General features: G+C 41.6%; 1 protein-coding gene across 1 annotated transcript; it reads right to left on the reverse strand.

Annotated features, from left to right (window-relative positions):
* Positions 1-16105: 16105 nt before the first annotated feature.
* On the reverse strand, positions 16106-20855 carry LOC144713142 (uncharacterized). Its single transcript, XM_078587643.1, has 7 exons — positions 19827-20855; positions 18434-19732; positions 17996-18235; positions 17380-17748; positions 16972-17154; positions 16576-16923; positions 16106-16354 (listed from the first exon to the last, which is right to left on the reverse strand). The coding sequence occupies exons 1-7, from the start codon at positions 20853-20855 to the stop codon at positions 16106-16108; spliced, it is 3717 nt and encodes a 1238-aa protein (XP_078443769.1).
* Positions 20856-21128: the final 273 nt, after the last annotated feature.

The raw sequence follows: 21128 nt of genomic DNA on the forward strand, positions 1-21128 counted from the left end.
TATTTTTTATTAACAACGTAAATACAAAATATTTTTAGAATTTTCCAATATTTACTTACACCAAAACTCACCAAAATTTTTAAAACGAGAGTTATGGATCTTTTTAGAGTCTGATTAGACGTTCAAATCAGTGGAAAATTATTATATAAATTTGTAGAATGTTTCCTTATTTTTGGAATTTTCAAACACATAAAATATTTATTCCTCAGTTTTCCTGAATTTTTTTGACTTTTAAATGTAGGAGAATTATTATATAAATTTTTATTTTTTAAATGTAGAAAAATCGGAAAATACCTGCTTTGACCATCGCTGGCGGAGGCGGGGCGGCACAGGTGGTGACGCACAATGTAAGCGGCGGAGGATCCATTTGAGTATTTGGATCGGTGGCATGATCCTGGTCTGTTTAGGCTGGCCTTAGTGGATATGCCCACTAAGGATCAGCCCACTAAGTCAGAAGTTAGCGCAATGGGTCAGCCCAATTGGGCTTGGCCAATAGGGTTAGGACTTAGCTGATTTGTCTAAGTCCTGCACAGTGCATGCATGTACCCTCTAGCTGCACGCACTACTAGCGCGCAGATTGATGGGCAAAGAGGTGTCCCAGCTGCACAAGCGCTACACGACAACGGTAGGGGGGAAAAGTGTCTTAAAGGATGGAAGTAATGTTTTAGTTGGATTGTTTTGAATATTTGAAATATAAATAATATAGAATCTAGAGATAGATAGGAATGGATTATAGAGACATAAAGTAAGAAGTATATATTGAGAAAATGACTAAATGAAGAGATAAAGAGAGTGAAGAAATGGTGTAGAGGGAGTTCGAGATGGAATTTGAAGGTGTAAATGAAAAAGATTTTCCATGAAATTTGAGGGGATGAACTAGAGATATAAATGAAGGTCAAAAGAGGTAAAGAATCAAATCTAGCGAGAGAGAATAGGGAGAATGTGGGTCTAGTGTGACAAAGTAATGGACTTAAAGAGTAAATGAATGGATAAGGATAAGGAAAATGTAAATCTAGGTTCCTAAAATCTCAATGCAAGTTTACTGAGCCCTCAATGCTTCTGATCATGTTTGGATTCTTATATTTTTCCAGGATCAGGTATTTTTCAATGCAAACACAAGATGGGATTAAGAGGAAACTTTTAGAAACTTTCAGTAAGGTAGTAGAACAACCTGGATTCTGAATTATGCCTTTTGCTTCTGGCCAGCCACTTGCTAGAGCGCGTCCATTAGATGGGGACATGAGGGAGAATAGGAGTATTTACAGCTAGAAAAAGTCACTTAAATGCCCCTTTGGGCATTTTTGGTTATCTTTTCTTGCCATTTTGCCCTTTTTACACATGGGTTGAGAGGTTCTCATTGTGATCTTCAACTTCTTCCTTTGGAAGGTTTTTGAGAGCCCAATGGGCAGGCCATATAGTTGCCCATTTTTCACAGATTTTATCTTTTGATGCTACAGAACTCCAAGTGATCCTTTCAGGCCCCTTTATAGAATCACTTAGCACTCTAAAATTCTCCAAATCCCGAATAATTGTATCTTTTAATTCCTGTATATTTCTGCACATTTGGAGATGTTAGTTTGGATGACCAAGGAATAACCTAAGGGGGGGGGTAAATTAGGTTATCTATTTATATTATATTTTTATTTTTAATAACCTACGATTTTTCTACCTAAGATTTGAGGTAGTGGAAATGGGAGAAAATTATTTCTTTTAGGCAGCTCAAGCTAATGTTGTTGGGGGGTATCCGTCGCAAGGTGATGATGTGCCCTAACCAAGTTTGTGTGAATTATCCTTAAGCAAATCACTTGCAGATAGGGCTAAAAAGGATGCCAAGAAAACATAAAAAGTTGATGAAGCTTTGGCATCCTCAACCCTTAAAGGCTTCCACATAATGACGTTCCTTGATCTACTTCAACTTGGCCCCCAAAGCCTTCTTATTATGGCCCCCAAATCATTAACTTGAGTGATCACAAAGATCTATCAGTAACAGTATATTTCTGAATAATGTTTTCTCCTCAACAATACTTAGTATGGATGGCTACTTAAAATAGTATATAAGATAAGGAAAAATTTTAAGTATTTCAACAATTACACTTTTATGTCAAAATTTATTAATTCAGCGATAAATATTCATTAATATCACTATGACTTCCCTTCAGTAATACCTCCTTGTTTGTGGTCATTCTTTCTTTAGTTCTCTTCTCCTCCACATTTTTCTTTTGATGAAATTCTTGATTCGTGTTTGACCTTTGATGCTTAAAACTCCAATATATTTTTCAATCCTGCACCAAATGCAATGATTCTACTTGGAACGATTTTGTAGCACAAATTTGCACAAATGTTATACCTCACAGAGTGTTAAAACGCAAATCAAATAAATCTCCAGATATCAATCTTTCAATGTCCTTTGTTTACCGCTTGATTCCTCTGTGTCCAACTCTAAAACCCCTGTAACTATTTCCAAACTCAACCAAACGATGGGATTGAAATCTCTTTAGTTTTGTAGGGAATTTAACAAAGTTGGAAAAAGTCCAACAGTCATATTCATTGATTATGACTTAACAATATAAAATAATAATCATTTGAATTTTTATTTTTATTTTTATAATTTTGCCATCAATTCAAAACACCTTTCAAGAGTTAAGAACAAAAACTAACCGTTATGCCAAGGACTTGAGATTTAAAAGAGTATTAAACTTTTAGATATGTTTACCACAGCATTTAAATAAAAACATCACCATTGTATGATAATATCTTCATGTAATTAATTTTCATTAAATCATCAATAAATTCAGCCTTAAAGACTTAAACGTAGTAATTAAAATTTTGAATAAGTTATACAATGAATCAAATTAAGAAAAATTCACACAAATACCTAAAAAGTGTAAAAACTATATTTATCTTCATGTCATGAAATTACAATTCTTAAAAATATGATTGGAATTGTTCAGTGTATGGTCAAAGTAAGTCACCTTTTAATATATCTAAGGCTCTTATTTTATCTTTGTTGGGTTTTGTAGTTTGGGTCATCCATGAAAAATACATTCCATGGATGCTGAAGCGTGGTCGATCGATTCTCAATCGATCTATCAAAATGAAATTTTGTAGTACCTTTTGGGGAACACGTTCCAACCTTGACTTTGTCGTTCTGAGATCGTTTTGAAGCCGTTCACGCGCCCGGCCTCTAGAAGTATCCACGCGATCACTCGGAGCTTGGATCTCCATGTCTTCTTCTTCACTTCTTCTTGAGAACCTTGAAGATCTCCTCACCATGAAGACACTCTTCCTTGGAAGTGTAGAAGAGAGTGGAGAGGGGAGGGGCTCTCAAATGAAACTTGCATGGGTGTCTAAAATGAGACCCCTTTCCCTCTTTATATTTCACTTAAGGTTTTTCTCAAAAACCCTCCAACGAAAAATATATCCACCAATGCCCTTATGACCTTGTGCGTGTGACCCTCTAGGCCCATGTATCATTCTAGTTAATAACTTAAATGGCCCAATAACATTTATTGACCAACCTTATTAATTAACTATATCAACATATAGATTAATTAAATAAGGATCGATTTAACCCAATCGACAGATTAAGTTTCGAGCCCGTGGGGTGCCAAGCTACACCTTGTGCTCTAGAAGATATTGAGTAGTCTCAAACTCTCTCATGGAACCTTTAGCATCATCGGTTACCGTATATGTATAATCCATCATCCGCGCGAGACTCTCGAACGACTTAGAGCATGGTTTATCGTCAAACTCTAATCCCTCATTCGATTAGTACTGATGCGTAACGAGGATCATCAGAGAACCTCTTCTCCAATATCCTCACTACCCTAGCCAGGGATTTTCTTGCATCATCTTCCTCGAGTCAATCTCCTCTTATACCAAGGGCGGATGATCCCATCTTGACCACTCAATCATCTCAGTAAGCTTCTTACTACATCCAATCTATAACTCATTTGAATCTCATGATTAGAGACTCATATATCACAGTCAAAATGTAGTCGTCCGCTTACGAGATCTCCTTGGTGTCTCAGGTCAGTGGATCACTTATACAACCGTGAATTGAATCAACCTGATTGACGTTTAGGTATAATACCATTCAGGGATTCATACGGATCAATTCAGTGAACTCTTTCTCCAAAGAGCACCCACTATCTGTCCTTAGTGTCGCCACACTAATAGCCACAGGATCAGCTATACTTATCGAATAAGTAGGATCAGCTAGTGCTATTCTATCCGGATAATTTGATGTCCGTCTCGACTATCCTCGAATAGGAATATTTAGAATACATGTTTAAAGACTAGTGATCACTGTATTATGATCTCATTATAATTTACTATGTCATTGCACGTATTCGTGGACTTCATTATGAACATCACACGGAATAATAATGAATGCAAATAATTTATTCAATGAACTTAAATATACATGGAAGTGTGATTGGCTTGACGGCCACATAATATCCATCAATCTTCACATACAATAAGTCAACTGCTTAAATGAGGGTGTATTGTGCTTTGATCACAACCTATATCGAGGCATTTATCACTTTCAACATTTGTTAAAACACACCTTAAAGCATTGTGCTAAAAAGGCCCTTAAAGCTTAGTTTTCAAGAACTATAAATATTCATCAGTAATCAAACTACTTGACTTCAGGGAAGTCAACAAAGTTGTTGGAAAATAACCAAAATGTGCAAAAATTAAAAAATATTGCTAATACATAAATACCTAGTTAATTCAAATTCCTCTATCTGTCAATTACACGAAGTGGGAAATTATTTTGCAATGTACTCTTAAAGGAAGGCGAGTTGGGGGAGGCATAATGCATTACAAAATAATCAACTGTGAGCTAGTAAGTGATCAGTACAACGTGAGGGTGAGGCATTAGCTCTACTCATAAAAGGGTAAGCCCAAATTTCAGGCATATGCTAATGAGCACTCCCAATCATGTTTCAAACAGATTCTCCTAATTATGGAGACAATATGAATAGTAAATGTGATACATGATTTGATATTGCACTATTTGAGTTATTGGATCATATGATAAAGTTGCTCTTTAAGGGGTCTAAGATTTATTATTAAAAAAATCATTTCACATTGCTAACAGGCTAGCCATAGATCAAGTGGGGGTTTATGGTAACATGCAATAATGATGGTTATGAACACTAATTTGTTTTGTATTGTGGGCATTATTACATTACAATTAGACATTTTTCTTGCATGTTATAAATATCTTACTACAGAATGAATATTTTGTTTGTTCAAACACGCTAAATCAGCATTTGGCAAATAAAAAGGCCTTTAGGAAGTTTAAAGGAATTAATGCCATAACTCTTGAAAAGCAAACTAGCAGTCATTAATCATACAAACAAAAACAAATATACAACGCTTGGCTTTGCACTCAAAAATTCTCATAGTTATTCATTAAACAAAATAATTATTCTTTTTTGTTTAATTTTATCTGGCCCTTAATGTGCTTAAATTAACCAATGTGCATTAGAATACGTGAGTGAAAATCAGGGCGGGCCAGCATTGATGAAAGCGGGCAACGCACTAAGTACTCACATGGAGCAATTCAGCAATTTATTTTTTATTGTTTATCAACCATCTCCCATAATCAGGTAGATTTTGAGCAGAAATCAATGCATCAGTGGAAGCCTTTCACTGAGTATAGCATTTATGAGGATTGTTCCAGGATTTACCATGCATGTTGAAAATAATTCATTGCAGTTTTATATAGATTCAGATATTCCCCCAATTTCCATTCAAAAATTTGGAATTTTCTTGAATTTTATTTTCATTTTCATGAGTAAATCATTTTGTGAGCTGTTATTGCTTTCTCTAAACCATTGTAAATATATTGCATTATTAAAATTATGAATTCAATGTGTAATTTCCCAAAGTATCTGTGTACCATTATCGCATTACGACAAATCTGATTAAAATTGGGTTGAACTGCAGATAATTAGGGTTAACTAAGAAATTATAAATCTAAACTGCTTGGAAACATGGTTTTAATCCTTATTCATTAGCTTTAATAGGTTAATTTGTTCAAATTAGCAACTCGTAATATTAGGAATCGCTACCTCACCTAATTCTCTGAAATTTGATTACAAACAAATAAATATAAACAAAAGATTTCCTTAATAAAGGCATAAATGAATACAAAAAATTAAAAATTGTAAAGTCTTTGTAACATTAGCTATGTATTCATCACTTCATCGCCCTCTAGTGAGACTTCTGAGTCATTAAAGAGAGATTGACCTTGGCCTCCTGTAGTTTTGATCCCTTATTGAGCCTCATACATCTATAACATTCATATTTAGGGACATTTTGAAACTTTATTCCATACGTTTGAAAAATGAAAATAATGACACAGTTTACAAAAAAACATTGGACTTTTCAATACTTCTTACAAATATTGTGTGGATTATTTTTGAATTTGTTGCAACCACAGCACAAAGAAGGTTAGACACTTATATGTAAAATATACCAGTTTGTGGAAAATACAATATTCATATACCCATCAGAAAATATGACTTGGCTGTGTTGTTTTAAAATAGAAGAGTGTCATTATGAGAAAATTAAGTTTAACTTGTCCATGAAACAATATGTATCCTTACATACTCAAAATTTATATTAGTACTATATGCATTACTTATTATTACTTGTGTACAACTATATTTAAGTCCTAACTTTGATGGAAAAATGAGTGGATTTCAGGGCTTATTAATCATGAGCCGTAAAATGCATCGAAATCAATTGTGTTATATTTTAATCCATGTCCAAACATTGAAATCAATTCTTTATATTGTAATTAGCTTCCAAGCCTTTATCAGAATGATATTCTGAAACTTTGGCCCTTGGTAAATGAAACAATTATCATGAGAAATTATATTTTTAAATTTTACTAATGAACTAAATGGTTGTAATTGAATTTAAAGAAAGTATGTGCAGGGGCAAAGAGGTAAAAATGTCACAGATTCTATATTCAATTTAATTATTTGCCTTAGAGACTTGTTGATACTAAATATTCAACATTTCTGACTAAAGGTTGGGTAATTACATCCCATATATTCATTTAAAATAGACCAGAATAAGTATCCATTGATAACATAAATATTATAATTTTTTTATTTTGAATAATATTACAAGTGGAAAATAAACCCCAAAATGGCAAATAAACAATAGTTTATCGTGATAATGGTATATAGCACGTAATTACTTTATCTATAAATGCTATAGAAACCAAACATTTTGGATGGTAAGCAAAGGGAACATGCAATAAATATACTAGTGACATTTCAATGGATGTTGACATTAAAAACTAATACATATCAAGAATGTTGTATCAAGAAACTGATAGCATAGCTTAAGAATGTTCAATGGAAGAAATACTATTTGATCTGGAAATTTCAAATGTGGAAATTATTTAGGTAGGCATGAAGAGATTGACATTACACGTGTGGAAGTTGAAGAGATGATGCAGGAAAACACACAAACACGGGTCAACAGTCTACGGTTGATAAGTTGTGAGCATACGTTGATGGCGACTTTGGATAACTGTTGACTTATTCTTGAGTTGACAATTTATTGGTCGAATATGTGTGACCAGGGAGAGGCTAGCCGGAGAGATAAAGATTTAAGTGGGAGAGAAAGAGATTGAGAGCGCAGTAAAGAGAAAGAAACAATATAGACGGAAGGCCAAGATTTGAAAGACACAGAGGTATAAGAGCAGAAAAGTGAAGGGAATGAATAGAAGTAAAGTGAAGAGCTGGACAGTAAATGTTAAATGATAAAGAAGGTAAAGAGATTGAAGAAAGAGAAGGTGAAGAGGATGAATGTTATATGATTTGGAAAAGAATATGAATCAGTGAGATATAACAAAGACAAAGGGGTGCATGATAAAGAGGAAGAAATGGGAGAGAGAGATAGACCACAAGGTAATGGGGTCAAATCACATCAACCTGCAAGCTGAACCATGCAAATCACAGATTTAAAATTTATGTTATCAAGAATATTAACTGACACAAAATATCACCCAACTGATTTATACAATAGACATAAAATTTAATAAACTCGCAGATACCTCATTACAAAGATCACGACACTCACTTGTGATATCTACAAGTTGATGAAAGGTGGGATTGATGCCCTTTAGGATTCCAGCTTGAGTGTCATGGTGCTTGAGCTTTGGCATAGGAGTGGTAATGCCAAGTGTCTGCATTAATTTTCTTATTCATGACCTCTAGAAATTTGGCTTAACCACAATTTAAGATTTGTTCTCTCTCATATATTGTAGGACCACTTTATGCATGCATGACAGTCATCTCAGCATATTACATGTGACAAAAATGTAGTAGTCAACTAGATTATAAGAGTTAAGGTTGCTTTTTGATGGAAGACCATCTAGTAGATCAAGCTCAAGCTCGTCAACAACCATGACATGGAGCCCAAGCTGACATGGGGAACCCAAATTTCCGATATCTGGTTGGACAATAGCTTCCTAGAGTCATTATTTCTGGCACATGTCATTTTATTTGACTTTATGCAGCCGTGCCCCCCCTCCTTGTACGGGCCTCCCATTATCATTTTGTTTGCAGTCATTTTGTTTTGTTTAGTCCATTAGGGGAGAGTCCTTGTTTGGACATATCCTCGAGTGAGGCCCATTAGGGCAACCACACCACTCTCCTGTTATTTTAGGGACCATTTGATAAACATTTAAGTGCAGTTTTTTTTGTGGGTCTCAGCTTTCCCTTCCCTAGGGTTCTTCTACTATTTTTTTCAGGTCAAAATACTGTGAGGGAAATTTTCCAAGTGGTTTGCTGCTGACGTCTAACCCCCCTAGACCATAGAGAAACTAGTCGTCCGTTGATGCATCCACTACAGATCTCGTCACTATACCTCGCCTTCAATCTGACATGAACCAACTACTGCGGCCAACCCGAAGCTCAGGCGAGGATCAAGACTATCCTGGTCATCCAGTTGAGGCCAAGCTGCCTCCACGGATATGTGCAGCCTCTCCCTTGACGGTCTCCCTGCCTAATTTCACCGTGCACCGACCCGCATCTTCTGTTTGAACCTAGCTGTCTCACTTCAGCCACTCATACAGAGAAGGGAAGGACAGGCATTCACTCTCTTGATCTCACACAGATAAAATAATTTAAGTTCTCACACTCTTGATCTCACACAAAGAAACAAGATTTAAGTTCTCGCTCTCTCGATCTCACAAAGAGAAACAAGAAGAAAGAACACTTAGAGAGAAAGGAACCCTGATGCACACAACATACCACAACAATGGAACTCATACATATTTAAAGGCACTCTCCCATAACTGCTTATGGATCTAAACATAGCATGGCCACACACCAGTCCATGTACCTGGTCTTCCATGAACCCCAGTCTTCTGCTCCTTAAAACATGCTCTTGCTTTCCACATCTTCTAATAAACCAGTTATCCCTATTGACTTGCTTTATTCTTTCAAATATTCGAATAAAAACTCCTTAACACTTCGTTTGACAGCATCTCTGCCTCCTTGACCCCTCCCCCCATCCACGACACATCGTTGTGTTTCCCAGGACAAGGAGAAGTTGCACCATCGCACTCAAGTGCTATTCCCCCTGCCTGCCGTGAAAGGGACCATCGTGGGTGGATAGTGCCCTCTCCCCATTGCATTTCAGAGGGCACATGCTAATCCAAGCTCTGCCAACCAGTGCCGGCTTTGTCAATTCATTGTTTGGAAGGATACGACCCATTCCACGCATTCAGGTCCAGGCCCAACAGGTCATATCTATCTCCCCCTCTTTGTTGTATTATTACCTTTGTCCATGCTGATTTTGTCTCCTCCTCTATCAAGACTTTTTTGAGTCGTAGGAATAGCCATTAAATTCGAACAAGGGACTTATAATTTTTGGGGTTGGATCTGCATCACTCTCGACGACTATCAAGATGCTCACAAACAGTGATTGTTCCCCACCCCATCGTCCTTCGAGCTGATCATCCGGGTCATTTGGAGCTTGACTGTTGGCAAGCCCCCTCGTGTCAACTATCTGGATTGCCGTTCGGGATTAGTGGTCTTCCGTTGTACTTCCCGTTGAATTTCTTCAAACAAACACAACATCATTTCTTTTGCGTCAGGCATATCAACCTCTCCCAGTGGTGTGACACAAGTTATTAGATTCCACCATTTTGTGTTAGATCACATTTAATTTTCTCAAACTAGGTTTCAAACTTGTTACATAAAATTTTGAAATGACCTTGTTTATACTAGAAGGTTACATAGTATACCTGCCCTTTGCAACTTCTTCCTTATGGCGTAAAATAGATGATGAAATATTTAATATTACTTGGAAGCAAATACCACATTCCTTAAGTAATAAAAATATCAGTAGTGTTATGTTTGCACGATTCTTGTACTTAAATCTAAAACTGTATGTAATAATTGGTTGAGCATCAATCTTTTTTCTTGAGACATATATCTTATTATATTATGTGCACAATAAGTTTGAGTGTGAAATGAAATGCCAGGATAGCGTATCAATATGTCATCCAACTCATATCATAAGCACAATTTATCATTGGACCCTTTGTGTGGACTCATTAACGAGTGATAGCGAGTAATGTGTTGAGAATAGTTATAAGAATTGGTATTTATAAATACCTCAAGAATTTAGCAAAGCACTCTGGTGATATTGTGCCCCACATCCTTGATGGGCTTCGACAATGGGTTTGTTTCTTCTTAAAAAAAACAGAGCATATTTTTTTGTTGAAGGATATCTTCTCTGGTTGACACCATAATACAATAACATTGAAGAAACAAACCTGACCAGATCTTTAATTCAAATATAAAAATCTAGATATTGCTAGGTGGCTTCAATGTTGAAGTCATTGTAACCATTGGCAAAGGTAGAAACCATAATTATACTTTGTATGACACTCCTCAAGGTGAAGTCATACATTGTGGTTGGCTTGATAATATGCATAATTTCGCATCCTGAATGTGATTATTTTAATGTCATTGTAATTCTTCTTTGCCTAAATTAAATAAAACTTTATTAAAGATAGAAACTCACTCAGATGTAAAGTAGTGGTAATGTCTTCTCCAAAGTGTGGCCTTTAGATAAGAATTGAATGATCAAGTTGTTAAGAAAAATAAATAATAATAAAACGGTTGGTGAATATGGCAAGTGATAAGTAGTTCATAAGAGGAGTAATATAAAATTGATGAGAGAACTAGATATGAGAGGGAGAATATTAGATATTATTTATATATTTTTATGGATACTAGAAATAATAAAGAAGTAATAGATTTGAAATAAGTTAAATGTAACATGTCACAGGTAACGTTAATATAGGTAGTGGAAGAAGAATAGAAGATTACTAAGGTAGATAGAAGAATGAAATAGTATTAATCAGAACTAGAGATAATTATTGGATATTACGATTTTAGTTAGTTAGTGAACGAGGTGTTATGACAATAAGAATTAAATAGTTAGTTGATAGCAGTATTATTAGTAATAGGTAAAAAGGATGAAAAACAGATAAGATGTATTATAACGATAGGAGAAAGAGGGTATTATAAGTCGAGTGATCCATTCATGTTGATTAAAAGATATATCTGTATGCCAAGATTTTATAAATAGGGAAGATGAGTTCAGGTTTAGGGATTATCTAATTAGTTAGAGAATCGAGTAGAAAGATAAATAGAGAGAGATTAAATTGTTGTTTCAGTTTTTTAAAACTTAGACAAAATATGAAAATAATAAAAAGAAAGAAGAAGGAGAAAGGTTATCTAGTTCAAAAGAGATTTAAGGGACTAATCAGATAGTAAGAGATAAAGGAAGACAAGGTAGAGTATTAAGAATAAAGCAAAGATGAATATTAGTGTGTAATTATTTTTTTTTATTTTGGACTATCATGCGTAGTTAGTAATAAGGTGTATTTAGAAATTAATTTTCAGAAAGTTTTCTAGTATTTTTGAGAAGAAGAAATTTTTAAGAAATGTGGGGATTTTGCAGACACCACGGAGGTATTCTACATAATGCATCAATGAGGCTGGAAAAAAATGGATTTACTAGTAGATAAACCCAAAAATATGACATGAAAACATAAACATTCTAAAGTCATCTTTGGATAATTTTATGTGCATTCTCTTCAACTTTACAAAAATGTTAATCTCATGCATTAAATTGAGCAAGTGGTACATTAATACATTTTTTAATGGATTTTTATATATTTTACAATTCCATACAATGCTTACTAAAAATATGTTCAAATTTTTTTGAAGTATAATGAGATTAATGCTCCCTATAGTATGGAAATCTATCATTATGCAGGGAATAAGTTGAAGTAAGAAATAAATAAAAGAGAGAAATATAGAGGAGCAAAGAGTATATCTATGTAACAATAAATAACTAAATGAATAAGTTTTGGTTTTATGTCACTAGCTAGGGAGGACCTATAGCGTAGCAGCACCCAAGGCTGCCACATGTGGGCAAACAGAGGATGCTCAAGCCCACTCGCAGCCAGCAAGGGCCAGCACCTGACACAAGCTTAGAGCCAACCAGTCTTGCCCACAAAGGCCCATTCAGTTCAGTTCGCAAAAGATGAAAGTCTTTTCTTTCTAATCTATACTCTTAGTCTAGTTTTTTTTGTGTTTCCTATCTTATAAGTTTTCAAGATGGAATTAAATTTGAATATTTCTTTCAGCTCCACTCCGGACCGTGCCAAGATGCAGCAAAGTGATCACAGCACACTGGGCTGAAAAATAAGTGAAATTTAGAGAGAAAATATGATTGGGCTTCAAGCCGCTGTGGCCCGAAGCCTGTATCATATGGGGCTGATTTTACTATGTTAATAAGATCTTGACTGTCAGATATTCATAAATGAGACCAAAATGCAAAATCTCCCTTATTTTAAGTGTTTCATTCTTTTGTTTTCTTGCGTTCTGATTGGCCACGATGGCTGAGGCATATTAGGGCCACTCGAACAAGTAAACCACAAGGAAGACTGGTGACGCACCAGCTAATGGGGCAGGCTGATGTGGCTCAAAAGTGTACATCGAACTGACTATGGTCCACGGCTATAATTAATTGCAGCCATCAAACCCCATATGAAGAGGATCAGACAACCAGGGGGCATTTCATCCATCCCTGTCTTTGGATGTCGTCTGATGGCCAAATGACGGTTTTTCACCAGCACGAGGGAATGCCAAGGCCATCTGATGGGAGGGAGGACCTGAAAGCCATTCCCCTTCATCAATAATTATGGGACGTCCTTCCCAAGCCAATAGAGGGGAAGGCTCCCTAATTCCACATCTCTTATCGTAGAAAGAAGGGGACGGTGGAGGTCCCTATTGATCTTTGAAGCATAGGACATCGTCGTGATAGCTTTGGCGAAGTGCAGATGCTTCCGGGAAAAGCTAGGGGAGCTCAAGTCTGCACCAACAAGGAGGAGAGGAGAGGGATAAGAGACACACCGATATTAGTCAACATTTACTAGTGCCACCAACCCCATTCCTTGATTTGAAGCGGATCCAGCGAGCTTGCTAGTTTGATTTTGTTGCAATTAAATAGATAGACACCGTGGATTGGTTAATGTTATTTACATCAATTAGTCAGTTTATTTTTACTCCAAATCCAACATGGGGATTTTGTTTTGGTATTTCATTGAAAATTGAGTGTGTATTCGAGAAGTACACATTGATTTATATAAGCCCCTTTCAATTTAAATATAAAAATACACCTCTGAACTTGATCCCTCTCAGATGTTGATACAATCATACGTAATTATCTTTATTTTCAGCCATTAATATATATATTTAACTATAGAGTAACTCCTATACTTATAGAAGTCATGGGCCGCCAGTATAGTCACATTACCAATCATATGTATACTGCTTAACTACCCTTACTAGCTTATTAATTCTGTCTTAAGCCCTATCCCTATTTAGCTAGCCAATTAATTACATCACAAACTTAACACTTATTATGATACTCTTAGGATTAATTACATCTCTCTATCCCTTTAATCTGCATCTAAATAAATATGTAACTCATTTTTGTCTCTTACATGTGTAACAATTATTCTCTTTCCTTTATTCTTCCCTTCACCTTTTTATTGGAATAGCGATTCTTATTATTTGGCTACCTATATCTCATTACTACACTGCATTATTACCTTTCTAACTAAGGCATTAATATCATTATCCTTATATTCACTTCCTAGTTTCATATAGGTTATTACTAAATAATTAAATAACCAATGTCTCTATTCATACAACTTTACTATTATATACATCTTATTAAACTTTCCTACTTGTTTAACTACTTATAAGAGTATTACTCATGACTCTTACTCCATTTCTTACATATTTATTAGTTATAGTACATATGAAAATAGTTCAAAATAATATATCATACACTATCATATCTAGTTCTCTCATCCACTTAATAGTCTCCCACTTACTAGTTACTTATCTTCTACTACATTCAATATCTTCATTAGTATTATTACTATAATTTTTCATTAGCTACTCAACTATTAAGTACATATCTAAAGGCCAGTCCTTGTGGAAATGACCTCACTCCCATTCCACATCCAAGTGGGTCATTTCTTTTATCAGCTTTATTTTATTTAGGAAAAACTAAAATTATAACGACATTAAAATTGCAGACATAATTTGCTTTCATCGATGGGTACTTTTAAGTACGTTTTATAAGGTGAAGTAGGTAATAAATTTAAATAAATCAATGAATATCTTCAAATGCACACTAGATGCTGATGCAACACGATCTGCCGGGATCAGCGGCGCGCGTTGCAACACACGACGTAGGGAATCAATCTGGTGCGAGTCAATAATGGAATGATAAAATGATGCGAAGTTGAAAACAACGAGAGGTACGATTCCGCAATCGAGTGGGTCAGGGGACCTGGTAGCGTTCCGTACGTGCCACGCACGGCGGACTCCCAATGACCCGATAGATCGCGGTGAATACCAATGATGCGGATATCCCTTGATCTGGTTGTATTTTCCCCGGGTTAGCAAGGGTATGATCGAATGAACAGAACTCTCCCCAACCCAAGATAGAAATGGAGTAAAATGGGAAAATCCTCGGCAAAGGAGCACACGAATATGTATCGAAAGAGGTAATAATACTCAAAGAGGCGCGGGAGTGACCTGCGGGACCGTAGTCCAGAAGATCGCAGTGAATCGGAAGCCGAGGGGGTGGCGTGGTAGGACCGTGGGGTTGACGAGTGGGGGGAGACGTACAGCGCCCAGGGGGCATCCTCGGAGGTTGATGGTGCGGCGTCTGGAATGCGAGGCCGGCTGATAGCTCATCACCAGCGAGGGAATGGCACCGGGAGGGGCACCGGGGCAGCACTTACTGGTTGCAACGGATGGTCGAGGTTGGCGGTTATCGGGCCGGGACGGCGGATGGCGGGGTAGCGGCAAATCGGCTACAGCGGATTGAGCAGCAGCGCGTGGCTGCGAGGGGTACCGCATGAAGGGCGCGGGTGGTAGGCGAACGCAACCGCGACTCGCGGATGGTGCAGGCGGCGCGCGCGGTGTGGCGGCAGCGTGGAGTGGCGAGGAGCAGCACTCGCGGGGGAAGGGCAGTAACGGGGCGGCCGCAGCGCGCAGGGGCTGAGGGCGGTGCGCGCGGCGCGACAGCTATGCGGGGCAGCCGCAGAAGGCGCGAGGGCGCACTGTTGACGGGCGTGAGAGCAGCGACAACGGTCGAGGTTTGCAGATCGGGCAGAGCGGCGGCAGCGGTGGTAGGGCGGCTTCCCTCTCCCTGGGCGGCAGGGCTATGGATCTCTCCTTGCCCTCCACAACCTGCAGACGGAGTCAAGGCATTCTTTTCCCAAAATGATGATTCTTTTTTTTTCAACAAAACTTCTCTCCTTCCTCTAGGGCATCCTTTCTCTTTTTATAGTGGGAGAGTGGGGGACCCTAGAGGTTGGCTTTAGTTAGGGGGAGAAAACCCATGATCAAGCCAGAAAATGCAGTGGTTCTTCTGAAATGTACAAGGCCAAAACACGGAGGCCCACAAAACATGACAATGGAAAACATTCAAAATTATGAAAGAAAAGAGAGGGCCCTCAAGCTGTGTACTTGAAGGATGCATCCTTTGCGTCGACTCGTGCTTCACGACGGGGTTGCTCGCGGGTTGCCACGGGCCGGTCTTGTGCTTCAGCTTGCGGATGGTCCTCCATCATCCTCCCCGGGTGGGAGGAACTCGGCTGCGGTGAGTTTGAGCCGAAGATTGCGCCCAAAGGTTGGATGAGCCCCGGGCGCAGTCGCCGTAAGTCTTCCTCCGAGATCCAAGCGTCCTCGCTCGACGGTTGGCCCTGCCAATGAACCAGAAACTTGCAATCCACCTTGTCCCCTGCAGCGTTAATTACCTCTTGCAATATAGATTCGATATGCTCATGCCTTGGTGCGGAGGGTAAGGGAAGTGGTGGGATTGGTGGCGAAGGGTGGGGTCCCTCTCTCACATCACTCGTCAGGCCAGTGGGGGTGTGAGCCTCTAGGTCCCTCAGGCTCTCTGGCATGGGGCGAGGTCACTTACGTTGAAGGTGGAACTAATCCCCTTGTCAGAGGGAATGCCCACAACGTAAGCATTCTCGTTGATCACACGGGCTATCGGGAAAGGTCCGGCGCTACAAGCGTGAAGCTTCGTAGCGACCCCCGGAGAGTATCTCTCAGACCTCAATCGGACCATGACGAGGTCACCTTTGGAAAAACTGACAGGGCGCCGGCCCACATCAGCGGCGGTTTTGTACTTCTCGTTTTGGAAAATGATGCGAGAATGAATGTCATGATGCATGTCCTTCATGTAACGAGCGAATGAGATGCTTTCCTCTGAGGATCTAGTATGAGGATCTACCGGTGCGAGGTCTAGCGGCCGTCGAAGTATCTGGCCATAAACAATCTCAAATGGAGCGTGACCTGTAGTACGACTCACCGACGAGTTGTAAGCAAACTCGGCGCGTGGGAGTACACGGTCCCACGTAGCGAGATTGTCTCCGACGAGGGAGCGCAATAAGTTTCCTAGGCTGCGGTTGACCACCTCCGTCTGGCCGTCTTTCTGTGGATGATAAGCCGAGGAGAACTGCAGCTTCGTGCCCATAAGTATCCAGAGCGTCTTCTAGAAGTAACTCGTGAACCTGACATCTCGATCGGATACCAGTGATCGGGGTAGGCCGTGGAGCCTCACGATCTCGTCAAAGAATAGTGTCGCTACACGTGAGGCATTGACGGTTTTTGAGCATGGCACGAAGTGTGCCATCTTCGAGAACCGGTCGACGACAACTAGGATGGAGTCGTGTCGACGGGCGGTCCTAGGGAGACCGAGAACAAAATCTAGGCTAACGTTGTCCCACGGATGCGTCGGCACCAGTAGGGGCCTATAGAGACCGGCGTTCTGCTTTGTCATCTTCGCTCGGGAGCACGTCAGGCACCGGGAGACGATGTTGCCAACATCCTTCTTCAAGGAGGGCCAATAGAACTGATACTCCAGCGCAAGTATGGTCTTGTTGACACCCGGATGTCCGTTGAGGCCACCGGCGTGTGCCTCCCATATGAGGAAATCTCGCGCGGAGGTGCGTGGGACGCACAACCTCTTTCCGCAAAAAAGGTAACCTTCGGACATGTAGTTCCCGCTGTACTCCTTCGACGGGCCGCTGCCAACGGCAAGGAAGATCTTCTCGAAGTCCAGGTAGTCGACGTAGGCCTCCTTCAGCTACTCGAAATCGGTGACGTGCACTCGCATCGTGTTGAGACCATAGGGTCGTCAGCTTAGGGCGTCAGCAACCACATTGTCCTTCCCTTTCTTGTGGCGAATGACAATCTTGTAGGTACTCTATCCAACGTGAGTGGCGATCACTGACCTTCTTTTGTTCGTGTAGGTACCTCAACGCACTGTGGTCGCAGTAGAGGACGAATTCCTTCGGGAGTAGATAGTGGCGCCAATGCCTCAAGGATTAGACTATGGCATAGAACTCGCGGTCGTAGTTCTCATAACGGCGTTTCATGTCGTCCAGCTTCTCGCTGAAAAACTCCACAGGATGCCCCTCCTGACTAAGGACTCCACCCACGCCCATGGCCGAGGCATCACACGCAACTTCGAAGACCCTTTTGAAGTTGGATAGTTGTAACATCGGGGTGACGGTCATGAATTGTTTGCACTCCTCGAAGGCCTTCTCGGCAGCATTCGTCCACTCGAACCTCTAGAGACGGATCAAGTCTGTTATGGGCACGGCAACTCCACTGAAGTTCGGCACGAATCAGCGATAAAAGGTCACTAGCCCGACGAAGCTTCGGACGTCGTGGACGTCCTTCGGTCGCGGCCATGTAGAAATGGCCTCGACCTTGGCAGGGTCGGCGGACACTCCATGCTCGGACAAGATGAATCACAGGAAAGCAACCTCTGCTACGAAGAAACTACATTTCTTCGGATGGGCGTAAAACTTCTCCCGGTGTAGAGCGGACCACACCTCGCGGAGGTGTTGGAGATGGTCAGATCGGGACCTGCTATAGACGAGTATATCGTCGAAGTAAACGACAACAGATCTTCCAATGAATAGGCGCAGGACCTCGTTCATCAATTGCTGGAACGTGCCGGGGGCATTCGAGAGCCCGAAAGGCATCACATTCCACTCGAAGAGGCCATCCTGGATCTTGAATGCCGTCTTCCACTCATCCCCGGGCCGGATGCGAACCTGGTGGTATCCACTACGAAGATCAACCTTCGAGAAAATAGTCACCCCGGCCATCTGATCGAACAAATCCTGTACGCGGGGAATTGGGAAGCAGTATTTCACCGTGATTTTGTTGATGGCCCTCGAATCGCAGCACATGCACCAGGTCCCATCCTTCTTTGACGCCAATAGTGTGGGGACCGCACACGGACTGAGGATCTCGCGGATAAGTCCCTTCGACAGGAGCTCCTTCACCTTTCGGTACAGCTCCTCATACTTCACCGGATCTATCCGGTAGTGAGGCAAGTTGGGGAGGGCTGCACCCAGCACGAGGTCAATGGCGTGCTGAACACTGCGCATGGGTGGAAGCGTGTCGGGGAGCTCATCCGGGAACACCTCATGATACTCCGTCATGAGCTCAGCCAGCTCCAGGGCATCCGACGGGGGTAGAGGGGCGTCCGAGGGGACGTCGTAGGCGAGCGCGTAGCACACAGGTAGATCATCAAGTTGCTCCTCAAGCCCTCGCCGAAATATGCACCCATTCGTGACAATTGGATACTTCGAATCTAGTGGGTGCTTCTTCTTATGATCCGTTGGAACCTCGGGTTTGTCACTCCTCGGGGTGGGGGGGGCGACCGGCGTCAGACCCTGCACGGATGGATACCATAATAGTTGGCGTCCCCGAAATATGAAAGATATGGTGTTCGCCCGTCCGTCCAGCCGGACGTTGTGGTCGAATAGCCACGGTCGCCCGAGGATGATACTACCAGTCCGCATGGGCAGAACATCGCAGATGACCGTGTCCTCGTACGTGCTCATCCTTAATGGAATGGCATACTGATGCTTCACCGGGAGGGTGGATGCGTCTACCCATGATACATGATATGGCACCGGATGGGGAACTAGGGCCAGGCCGAGCTTGGCCGCGGCATCCTCCGAGACTGCGTTAATGCAGCTCCCGCTATCGACTATCAACTTGCACGTACGGTCGCCTATCTTGAGGTAGATGTAAAAGATCGAAGATCGCTGTGCAAGATCATCAGCGACCACGGTCCGGGCAGTCGAGGGCCGCGCGAGCGAGGTATCAGAATCACGCATAGTGGGCTGGGTATTCGGGGACTTGGCAACCGGGGATAGTGTCCGGGGGCTGCGCCACCGTGGTAAGGCCGGATTCCCGAGGAGTTTGGTCGGTGGGACGCAGACCCACATTGATCAGCGGTCGGTAGGAAGGATGAGACTCCATGGGGTGGGGTGCGGGTGCGACCATAATGACTCTGGCGGTTATGGCGCATTCCTCCTCGTCGTCGGCGCATTCGCCCAAGTAGATATCGACCTCGGGATCCTCCTCCGGTGGAGGATCTAGGGGGTTCCCTTTGAAATCCACAAAATTTAGAGAAGGGCAATCGACCTTCCGATGACCGAATCCCTTGCACTTGAAGCACTGCAGGCCGTTGGCCTTCGGGACGGGGGCCCTAGCGGTGGAATCCACCGAAGAGCAAGGCGGAGCGGTGCTGTCCGACGTCATCGTCGTCGGACTGGAGGTCTTCGCGACCGAGGGGAGGGTCCTCGTCCATCCTATACTGGTGGCTGCCCTAGTGGTCGGGGTGGTGGAGGTGGCCGCCCTGGTGGTGACAGTCGTTGCCGACGAGGCGTTCTCCATAATATACTCGCTGTCCTCCACTATCTTGCATGCTAAGTCGACGGTGGCTGGGTTCTGCTCCAGAACCTTGGCACCAAGTTCGGGCCTCAGACCATGGACAAAGTAAGCAATCTCTTGCTCTGGCCGATCGACCGTCGTGCACCGCATGCGGCACTGCTCAAACTCAATGATATACTCGCGCGCCTTCCGGCGACCTTGTTTAAGGTCAAGCCACCTCAGGAGGATGTGGGTCATATGATGAGTCAGGACATACTTGTCCCTCAGTCGCCTCATCATGTCAGCCCACGTCATGGGGGGTTCTAAGCGCCTCGTTGCGGCCTCAACCTCGTTCAGCCAGAAGATCTTGGCCTCTTTCCCCAGTCGGGTCTTGGCGAAAGTGACGCAAAGATCGTCGTCCATGTCGTACCACTTGAAGTAACTCTTCAGCTCTCGCTCCCAGTCCTCATAATCCTTTGGGTCCCAGCTGCCCTCAAAAGGGGGAACATCCATGCCTACGCTCCTCTGAATCTGGCGGCGGTGTTCTTCGCGCTGTCAGGCTCGATCATCTTCACCGTCGTCGTCATAGGGTCGCGGAGTGCCTCGTGGTTGGGGTCGTACCCTTGGGTCATATCGGTCCCAATAGCGGTCTTCCCTGTAAGGTTCGTCGGGCCGGCGGCCCTCTAGGTATCGTCGGGGGTGGGCAGGGTGGTGTTCGTTATAAAAACGATCACCCTGTCGGCGGGGCCGGTCCTCAAGATAACGAACGTCGGGGGGGCGCTCGCC

The sequence above is a fragment of the Wolffia australiana genome, chromosome 15, assembly GCF_029677425.1.
Source record: "Wolffia australiana isolate 7733 chromosome 15, ASM2967742v1".
Classification (NCBI taxonomy): domain Eukaryota; kingdom Viridiplantae; phylum Streptophyta; class Magnoliopsida; order Alismatales; family Araceae; genus Wolffia; species Wolffia australiana.

Coding starts and splice junctions, on each gene's coding strand:
- LOC144713142 (XM_078587643.1), bottom strand. CDS start 20,855: ATGGATGTTCCCCCTTTTGAGGGCAGCTGGGACCCAAAGGATTATGAG. Junction 19,733..19,826: donor ACACTATCCCCGGTTGCCAA/GTCCCCGAATAC, acceptor GATCTTGCACAG/CGATCTTCGATCTTTTACAT. Junction 17,155..17,379: donor CGACGCATCCGTGGGACAAC/GTTAGCCTAGAT, acceptor AGTTACTTCTAG/AAGACGCTCTGGATACTTAT.